At 38.3% G+C, this 10,077-nt stretch overlaps 3 protein-coding genes across 3 annotated transcripts; 2 read left to right on the forward strand and 1 right to left on the reverse strand.

Annotated features, from left to right (window-relative positions):
• Positions 1-1,903: 1,903 nt before the first annotated feature.
• Positions 1,904-4,011, reverse strand: LOC106094767 (mitochondrial carrier homolog 2). The gene is made up of 5 exons (XM_013262003.2): positions 3,648-4,011; positions 3,362-3,530; positions 2,963-3,281; positions 2,723-2,901; positions 1,904-2,518 (listed from the first exon to the last, which is right to left on the reverse strand). Exons 1-5 carry the CDS (start codon positions 3,859-3,861, stop codon positions 2,440-2,442), a joined length of 960 nt encoding a protein of 319 aa, XP_013117457.1. The 5' UTR covers positions 3,862-4,011; the 3' UTR covers positions 1,904-2,439.
• A 2,422-nt stretch (positions 4,012-6,433) lies between these two features.
• Positions 6,434-7,592, forward strand: LOC106094765 (tRNA pseudouridine synthase-like 1). Its single transcript, XM_059360491.1, has 4 exons — positions 6,434-6,506; positions 6,566-6,694; positions 6,756-7,067; positions 7,128-7,592. The coding sequence occupies exons 1-4, from the start codon at positions 6,460-6,462 to the stop codon at positions 7,582-7,584; spliced, it is 945 nt and encodes a 314-aa protein (XP_059216474.1). The 5' UTR covers positions 6,434-6,459; the 3' UTR covers positions 7,585-7,592.
• A 32-nt stretch (positions 7,593-7,624) lies between these two features.
• On the forward strand, positions 7,625-8,688 carry LOC106094768 (dual specificity protein phosphatase 19). Its single transcript, XM_013262004.2, has one exon. The coding sequence runs from the start codon at positions 7,625-7,627 to the stop codon at positions 8,225-8,227; it is 603 nt and encodes a 200-aa protein (XP_013117458.2). The 3' UTR covers positions 8,228-8,688.
• The last annotated feature ends 1,389 nt before the right edge of the window (positions 8,689-10,077 follow it).

Here is a 10,077-nt window from a genome sequence, read left to right on the forward strand (position 1 = left end):
GATATGAGATATGGTGGGCACTTCGACATGAGATGTCAGACTTCGATGTTGTGGCAGGTCCTTGAGCGACGAGAAAGTCGGCGGTCTGTTGAGTTAGCCGAGTTGAAGAGTGTCTGGAAATGGATAACGTGGTGTTTGTCGCCATGGGCGTAATTGAGATTAATTAGGTGGTGCGATCAACATCAGGGGAGAGGACAACGATGAATAAACCTTGACAAGGATTGCAACCTCTACATGCAAGTATGTGGCTATAACAACCACAATGTGTGAGATACACGTAAAACAATTGGTCGGTCCTGGCTAGTTTTGACTCGCCTGCTGAGGGACACGCGGTGGAGTAGAAACCAGACCTGCCAGGATGCTGATCTACGACCGGTTTGACGCGATGGAATCCATCTTCGGCAAGGACCTCCGAGGCAGCAGTGTACGTGTTCTTCTTTTTTTCGTCATAGGAGACCCACATCCCGAAGTACCTTTTCCACGCGCTTCTGGTTCGTGCCGGGATTGAAAAGAACGTTGGACCCTGGTTCTGGGCGGTTTGCCAGAACCGCTTACGTCATCGGACGGTGTCGATCAGATGCAACCATTCCATGGAGTGAGTCTCTACCGGAGTGTAGTCGCACTGAATATGTTGCAAGGTGCTGTGCGAACATAGACAACAGTGGGTCAAAAGCGTGGTTGTAGTCTTCGGTGTCCTCGTTGTCGGAATACGTGGCCCCTACGACTTCTCCCGTACAGCAATATACACAACATCAATACTCATGCCCCAGTTTTGTCGGGCCAGTACCGGGAAGTATATCTTTCTGGCAATTGAATTGTTATGGTCTCCGAAGCAAGATCGACGAGATAGTAGATTTTATGAGTCGGAAGGACAAATTGGATACAGCGATCCAGCAGACAAAGTTTACCAACACCTGCAGCCTGCATAGTTGTCACGAATGCAATGTTCTACGTAAAGTTAGCATAGGGAGTGGAGGTAGGGGTTTGGCCTTCGTTGTTGTTGTAGCAGTGTGTTGTACACTGAGGCGGCAGCCCTTGCCGATGGAGTTCTCCATCGGTTGAATCCGGTACGTACAACCGGTTGCCATGGGATACACCATTCCGTGCAGTATAGGCCCATCTCGACTGCGCCTGACGCTAGTGAGCTCTACGTGAAATGCATGGGAATAGCCAGTCAGTCAAGTCCGGTACTGCGGAGATAAAGCTATACAACGTGTACATACAGGTTAGCATATGGAGTGGTGGTGGGGTATTGGTATGACACACCCATCTCGCCTGCGTCTGGCGCTACATGGAAAGCTACCAACTCGGATACCAGGACGCCTCTGTGAGGGGATAATCAACGCTGAAATTTTTTTCTGATATTCTCGCCAGAATTCGAACCAAGGCGTTCAGCATCATAGCTCTACCCCACAATGGCCTCCAGTTAAAGGGAACCGCTCTGTTACAATGAGCACACAAAAACATTTCTAGGCTAATGCTGTTGACATCTGCGACTGCTCCATTTAAAGAGAAGTCGTTTGAAACCGATTCTTAGGAAAAAGTAAAATTGTGAACTTCTGTAGCATTTTAGCGATTTCCCTTGTTCTAAAATGAGTTGCTAATAGAAAATAGGTGTGTACATGTGTTTTTAGCAGAACAATTTCAACTTCGTTGGTGCTTTGGGCAAGTTTGCCAATAGCCAAATAGATAATACTTTTATTATCTCCAACAATGTGCAATTTTATAAGAAATCCAAGCACCTTAAACTGCACGTAAACAAATCGATCTGAGCAAATTAAGCTCTTATCAAATTAGCTTGCTCGGGCACTTTGTAGTCAAACATATAGAGATTGCACATATTTTTCTATTAACACAAAAGTACACAAAAAAAAAAAATAATTGTGTAATAGACATAATAAGGTTTACATTTAAGTTAACAGAGGATTTTCTTTATTTAATTTAATTACCAAGAGTTTTGGTTGTATATGTATAACAGAAACATAAATAAAAATTAAAAAATAGTATATTTAAATTATATTTAAATGGATTTTTTGTTCAGATCGCCCTCTAAAATTGCCAAATTTAAGATTCTTACTGGACAAGGTAAAAACAGTTTAAATGCCGCATCATCAATGAATAACAAGAAATTTCAAGAGAATCATGTCTGTCTTTTTTCGGTGATTATCAATGTCATAAGTAATAATAACAATTGCTGCTAGCTGTTGATGATCATCATCACTAAAATCAAATGCTACTGAGTCACAAACAAATAATTCTCTTATCATCATTAACAACAGTTATGGAATATGAAAAGAAATCCAAAAAAAAAAAAAACAAAGTATCGAATATAATAGTTAAGGCTGAACAATGAAGAAGAGGTGATACGTTGGTTTTTTGATAGGTGGTTGGATTGTTATTGGCATGGATATTCTCCACTGGATTACCCATCCATCACATTTATTGATATTTGGCTATGGTGGGCATTGGAGCAAAGCCGCGATTATTAAACATGGGCTTTGAGAAGCCTCCAGCAGCCCTAGAAGGAAAAAATAAATGTGAAATTAATAGAAAGTTTAAGGCAAATGGTTTAAATGCCGACACAATCTATGAATCCAGGCATTGTCATGCAACAGGCCTGTTCTGGTTTTGAATTCACAGCAATGATTTTTCTTACTATGTAAGCTTTTTCGAAAACAACCCCGTTACAGGTTGTAGTTTATTAATAAATCCATTGCCTCACCTCCAGAAAAGCGAATTTCCTCGCTTCAATTCATTGCGTGACTGTAAATCATTGAAGCAGTCTCTCCATCCATTGTATTGTGCCATAATGGGTGGTTGTCCAGCCATCAATCTTGAACCAGATACGGTCATACATGTTGACACCACATTTAGTGGATATAAAATGTTTGAAAATGCAAACTTAAAAAATACGAAAATTAAGCTGAGATACATGGAAAAAAAACCATACGGCTGCTCTCACCTGGGTAAAGCCGGCAGTATACATGCGCCCCAATTTGTCTTTGACAACATATTTACTAATCAAAAACACTGTGGAGCTGGTCAACACCAAACAGGCCACATCACACAACAGTTTTGGTACAAGACCTGAGAAGAACCCTGATATTCCTTCGTGCTTGTAAATTTCAGCTATGGAGCCCAATATTGATTTGTACAAAGATTCACGGCCAATGAACTGAGCCATCATGCGCACCGAAATTACATGGAAAGGATGAGACACTATAATGCCGGAAACACTTAAGACTACATCACGTTTCAAGTTGTGTTTAAATTGGTAGTACCTGCAACAAAAAACAAATTAGCAACTCACCGCCTTCTTTCAAGCACAAGGTTACAAAAGGAAAATTTCACTCCTACTTACAATTCCTCATCCGTTAATGGCTCATCGTCTTTGGCATCCTCAATTGCCTGTAATCCCAAACGATCGGCCACCTTTTCACTAAACACCATGCTGCATATGGCACCCACCAATTTCGGTGTCAAACCGCGATAGCAACCATAAAAACCATCAATTTTTCGGATATGGCCAGCTGTATGACAACACACAAAAACCAAATTAACAAAAGAAACCACAATTACTCATACTATCGGTCTTTCTTGGGTCCACCAGGAACCACAGCCCTTTATCATGAAATTCGTTTACTAACCATATTGGAAAATATTAGGCAGTATCATTATATTTTTGCCCAGCAGAGATTTTCCTGGAACTGCTGCAATTGGCTCATATCCCAATTGTATTAGAACTTTGGAGTATTCTAATGGATGGAGAGCAGCGCTTACTCCCAATCGCATTCCGAAGCGTATCCATTCAGCAACTTCTTTGCTCTGTTGTGGGTCTTCGTTGTCAATGTATGAAGGCATTATGCTACTGAATAGTTTTTAACTGTTGAATTTAATAAAATATCTCTCAATGAGAATATATTTTATAGTTTTTTGCAAAAAAAACTTCTGGGGTGCGACGGGTTGGTTATTATGGAACAACACCGGCCGATATCTTTTGCGATAACAAAATATGCAACTGTCAAAATTCAGGAAAAGTCAGGTTATAGGCAATTAGGGTTGCCAAATGTAATCAATTATTAGTAATCGATACCTAATAGCAAGACGTATCATTTTTGGTCTGTCAAAAATGTGATTGTATTGAAAAGAATTCAAATTCTTGGTGGATTTTAATTGTGATGATAGAAATCATCAATGAAAACTATTAATTTTTTTCTGCTAGAACAATTGATTGATAAATTGAAAGTTGTAAGAAATTTAAAATGACAGTTTAGGGTTGGTATTCTCATCTGCTTTCGGAATAGCCGCTGATATTTGTAATTGTTCCGCGAGCGGAATTTGACAACAATCAAATGTTTTTAGTTTCACCCCAAAACACCTTTTTTATCTGAATTATTATTTTTTAACTACAATGCACACACACAACCAAAACTAGTTGACAGATGGTGAACCGGGCGAGAAAAAATTGTACTCAGCTGATTGCTGTATGTATGGTTTGACAAGGTTACCACATTTTATTTTTTTTTTTGGGTTTCTTTGGCCAAAACCAAGGCGGATTTAGGTTTGACGGTATATGACGATATTTGTTTGCATTCTCTTTGTTGTCACCTTCTATCTCGCATATTCTCTGCTCATGTACGCACACATATGCACACAAATTTCTTAGTGCGCACTACATGATTTGTGGTTGTTGGACAAATGAGACCACCTTTAATTGTTTCGCCATGGGCCAAAACTTGCCAATTACATATACAAATTAATATAGGACCAACCAATTTACTAGCTGCTTACGTGCATTTGCCTTTGTACACAAATGTGAGTATATGTGGACCGTACTCAAATTCATGTATGTTATTCTATTTTCAACCAAAGCAACTATACCAGTATATTCCACTTGTATCAAAATAAGGTTGTTGTAATGGCAAGACCATAAGTATACACAAACACATATTATTTTTTCCACCCCGAACATACAAACCTGATTACACTGCTCTTTAAATCCGGATTTAATGGCTCGATCATCTGTTTTCCCTTTAAAAAATCATCTGACGAGAGCCTTAAATCCAGATTTTTAGGGGGTGCTTGCCCACCCCCCAGAGGCCTTTCTGCGCTTATGACCCCAAGTAAAGCTCAGTATTCTATTCAGCTTTTCAAGCGGAGTGCTGTCAAACTCCATATAAAAAAAACGTTGGCTAAATACAGGCGGAAAAGTAGTACTCTGTTTACCATATCCGTCCGTCTGTCTGTCGAAAGCACACTAACTTTCAAAGGAGTATTTGTGCAAATTTCAAGCGGATAGCTTTACTCCTTTGAAAGTTAGTGTGCTTTCGATAGACAGACGGACGGATATGGTAAATAGAGAACTACTTTTCCGTGTAGTTTACTACACTACTTTTATTAGTGTAGGTCGGTTGGGATTGTAAATGGGCCAAATCGGTCTATGGTTTGATATAGTTGCCATACAAACCGATCTTGGGTTTTGACTTCTTGAGCTTCTAGAGGGCGCAATTCTCCTCCGATTTAATTGAAATTTTGTACGTAGTGTTCAACAACTGTTTTAAGTATGATTCAAATCGGTTCATAATTTAGTATAGTTGTCATATAAACCGATTTTGGCTCTTGACTTCTTGAGCCTCTAGAGGGCGCATTTCTCGTCCGATTTAATTGAAATTTAGCAAGTAGTGTTTTCAACAACTGTGTTAAGTATGATTCAAATCGGTTCATAATTTGGTATAGTTGTCATATAAACCGATCTTGGTTCTTGACTTCTTTAGCCAATTCTCATCCGATTTGGCAGAAATTTTGTACAACGACTTCTCTCATGACCTTTAACACACGTGTCGAATATGGTCTGAATCGATCAATAGCTTGATAAAGCTCCCATATAAACCTATCTCCCGATTTTGCTTTTTGAGCAATTCTTATCGAAATGAACTGAAATATTACACAGTGACTTCTACAATGTTCAGCATCCATTTATGGTCCAAATCGGACTATAGCTTGATATAGCTCCAATGGCATAACAGTTCTTATTCAATATTCTTTGTTTGCCTAAAAAGAGATACCGAGCATAGAACTCGACAAATGCGATCCATAGTGGAGGGTATATAAGATTCGGCCCGGCCGAACTTAGCGCGCTCTTACTTGTTTCTTATCGTTTTTTCCATTTGTTTCTTATATGGATTTTCAGTGCGAAAATCGAACGTAGTACCAATTTTTACTGTGTGAAAACTAAACTTTTTTCAATATATTTATCAGCGGAGAGCTCAAAATACAGTATTCTGGTGTAGTGTTTATTAGAAAACCGCAATCTCTATTTAGTAGCGACCCTTTACAAACGATACCTGTAACGGATTGCAAGACGTTTGCACTAATTGTGCTCTTTAGCCAAACAGCTGTTTCTTGACATAACCTCAAAGGTAAACATTACAAAACAAAGGGGGTTGCACACACTTTATTATGTTTCGATATCTCTTGGAGTTTTCTTATATTGGAACAGGATTTAGGTGGGTTTTTAATCAAATTTTTTTAACATAATGAATAAAACCTTTAATTTAATCTTCAGAGGTATACAAAAGACAATTCTAAAGTCCGATCCAGATTGTGTGGATGTGAAATCTGTTCAAGGTTGTTTGGATTTAGCTTTGCGGGTATTTCGTCCGGTTAATGAAATAACTACAGTGATATCAAGTAGGTAAGTTTTGAAATAGTAAAAAAGTGTTTTTAAACAAAAATAATGCTTGTGATTTTATCAGAACTGATGCTGGTGTCCATGCTTTGCATTCCACTTTACATGTTGACCTGCAACGTCGGGATGGTATTCCTTACTGCGTTGAAACAGTGACTGGGGTTCTCAATCGCACACTCTACAAACAAGGATTATCTATAAGAGTGTTAAAGACCAGCTTAGTGCCAGATACCTTTCATTGTCGTTATAATGCTTTGGGACGCACCTATTTGTATCGCATAGCGGTGGCAAAGCAAGGCATAACAGGCTTAGATTTAAAGAATAAACATTTTGAGGCCTACCTACCGGTGGAGGAATTAGATCGCTGCCATTTTTTACAGTAAGTTGTGTGAATAGTAATTGTAAAACTTATTTTTTCTTGCATTTCATATTTTACCAGCCTTGCTCCCTTCAATGTGGAACGCATGAGAGAAGCATCGCGGATGTTTTTAGGCCGCCACGACTTTCGCACCTTTAGAAATCAGGATAGGCAAAAAGGAGCTTCTCGTGATCATCCCATGTTTACTGTGCGGCGAATTGATGAAATCACCATAAAACCAGGAAAATCGGCATGCATAGGACCCAATGCTAAGTTGGCAGAAGATTTATACAACTATTGGGATATTGAAGTGCGGGGGAAGTCGTTTTTGTACAAACAAGTAAGACGCATTGTGGGATCTCTCATTGCCTTGGCCACAGATCGCATAGAAGAGAAATGCATTTATGAAATGTTGACTATACCCTCCAAACACAATTGGGATCAACGAGTACAAATAGCACCGGCCTATGGTTTATATTTGTGTCGTGTGCATTACAACGAAGACGATTTAAAATTCCAAAATAAATGCAATGAATGAATAGTTAAGCGGGACGAAGTGAAATTCTATAAGAGCAACCATGAGTTTGCTTGACGCTTTGCAAGCAAAACGTTCCAAGTTAAAAAGTTGCCAGACCATAGTTACCAATGCCGCTGGTGAGCGTTTTATGGAAAATACCTCAACTCAAGAAATGCAGAAGTTGGTCACAGACAAAACCTATGGCTTTGTGGTAGATACTAAACCCGACTATAAGCCAGCGTGTATTTTGGAAGATTTTTTATATTTAGGGTCACAAGATGCTGTTACTTTAGAGAATATCGAACAATATCAACTAACTCATATTTTAAGTATGGGAATAGAATGCCCTTTGCAAGACTTACCCAAAAATATTAACAATCTATTTTTAGCCTGTTTAGATTTGCCAGAAGCCTCCTTGAAAGATGTAATTTTCAAGGAGGCATTTGATTTTCTCGAAAGCGCTCGTCTGCTGGAAGCTGGTCGCGTATTGGTTCATTGCAATGCTGGAGTCTCCAGATCAGCTAGTGTGGTTATAGCATATCTTATGAGATATAGTGATATGGATTTTGAAAAAGCTTTCAAACATGTAAAATCTCGTAGGGAATGCATACAACCCAATGCAGGATTTATGAGGCAATTAAGGGAGTTTGAGCAGGTTGATTAACATAAACAGTTTAAACAGAAACAATTTTGCCAATCGATAACCAACAGCAAAAAGTTTTTGATGTTTTCACCACGTTGATTTGATTTTTTGTAATATGAAGCGATTTGAACAAATTCGTAAATAGGAAAAGGCTTAACCATAAAAACGCAGCTTTTAAGTGGAAGCTACGTTAAGGATATTAGGATATATAAGATTTAAGATATTAAAAAATTTTGATTTTCATAAAAATTTCGCCGAAATTGAGCTTTTGTTGAGAATCTCATCAATCTATTGTAGATTTTCACAGAAAATTCCGTCAAAATTTAATTTTCATAGAAAATTTCGCCGAAATTTAATTTTCATAGGAAATTTGTTCAAAATTAAAATTTTACAGAAAATTTTATCAAAAATTGATTTTTAAAGAAAGTTTTGCCGAAATTGAATTTTTCATAGAACATTTCGTCAAAATTTGATTTTCATAGAAAATTTCGCAGATATTGAATTTTCATAGAAAGTTTCGCCGAAAGTGAATTTTTACAGAAAATTTCGTCAAAATATGATTTTCATAAAAAAAAATTCTCCGAATTTTTATTTTATTGTCGAATTTTGATTTTCATAGAAAACATCGTCGAACTTTGATTTTCAAAGAAAATATCGTCGATATTTGATTTTCATTTTCATCGTGGAAATTTGATTTTCATTTTCATCGTCGAAATTTGATTTCCATGTAGAGTTTCGAATTTTTTAAGTTTAATAGAAAATCTCGTCAAAATTTGATTTTCACAGAAAATTTCGTCAAATTTGATTTGCATAGCAAATTTTGACGAAATTGAATTTTCACAGAAAATGTCGTCAATGTCATTCTAAAAAGACAATATTTCCGCCCGATATTCTTATGATGTCCGATTTAGGACTGTTTTCGAGGGTGAGGTGGGCTCCTACACACTTGACCCTGAAAAAAATATCAGCATTGCGCTCTTCTCTCAAATACCAGTTATTTAAACCTCATATTACCATTGGTTTTAGTAGAGTTGATAGGATGAGGCGTCCCCCAAACACATGGCCCCAAAATTGGTTATCAATTTCATTTTCTACCACCAATATGTGGCTCAAATGAAAGGTATTTGCTTTCATTTGAGCCACATATTGGCATGGTCTGCAAATTTTTACCATTTGGGGGGTTTCCGGGGAAAGAGCGGTGCCCCAAATACAGGGTTCCACATTTGGATATTCGTATTCTACTCCCAAATACCTTTATTTGAGCCCCATAATGCGAGGGTCAGTAAATAATTGCTGTTTGTGGTCTATTTTGGGAAAGGGCTAGACCCCCCGAAAATTGGTCCCGAAAGTCGGTATCAATTTTGTGGTCTACTCCCCAATACTTTTCATGTGAGCCCCCCATTGACATGGTCGGTAAATATGCCCGATTAAGGAGTGTTTTGGGGAGTGGGCTGGTCGCCCAAACACTAAGCCCTGAAAATATATCAGGGACGTGCCCTATTTTCATATGTCTATATACCATTTATTTGAACCCCATATTGGCATTGGCCTCGAAAGTAGATATCAAATTCGTTTTCTAATCTCAAATACCTTTCATTATAACCCCTTATTGCAAAAGTCAGCAAATATGTCCGGTTTGGGGTATGGGCCCCAAAAACTACCAATATCGAGCTCCACTGTTGTTATGGTGGTGGGAGTCCCCTAGACAGTTGGTACCGAATGTTGATGTCAGATTCGTGGTCTACTCTCAAACAGCTTTCATTTGAGCGCCATATTTCCATAGTCGGCAAACATGACCGGTTTGGGGGTGTTTTGGGGGGATGGGGCAGCCAGTCATTGACTTGGTCTTGGATGTATATATCATATTCGTG

The sequence above is a fragment of the Stomoxys calcitrans genome, chromosome 1, assembly GCF_963082655.1.
Source record: "Stomoxys calcitrans chromosome 1, idStoCalc2.1, whole genome shotgun sequence".
NCBI classification, from domain to species: Eukaryota; Metazoa; Arthropoda; class Insecta; order Diptera; family Muscidae; genus Stomoxys; species Stomoxys calcitrans.

Coding starts and splice junctions, on each gene's coding strand:
- LOC106094767 (XM_013262003.2), bottom strand. CDS start 3,861: ATGCCTTCATACATTGACAACGAAGACCCACAACAGAGCAAAGAAGTT. Junction 3,531..3,647: donor GCCTAATATTTTCCAATATG/GTTAGTAAACGA, acceptor GTTGTCATACAG/CTGGCCATATCCGAAAAATT. Junction 3,282..3,361: donor CCATTAACGGATGAGGAATT/GTAAGTAGGAGT, acceptor TTTTTGTTGCAG/GTACTACCAATTTAAACACA.
- LOC106094765 (XM_059360491.1), top strand. CDS start 6,460: ATGTTTCGATATCTCTTGGAGTTTTCTTATATTGGAACAGGATTTAG. Junction 6,507..6,565: donor TATATTGGAACAGGATTTAG/GTGGGTTTTTAA, acceptor TTTAATCTTCAG/AGGTATACAAAAGACAATTC. Junction 7,068..7,127: donor GATCGCTGCCATTTTTTACA/GTAAGTTGTGTG, acceptor ATATTTTACCAG/CCTTGCTCCCTTCAATGTGG.
- LOC106094768 (XM_013262004.2), top strand. CDS start 7,625: ATGAGTTTGCTTGACGCTTTGCAAGCAAAACGTTCCAAGTTAAAAAGT.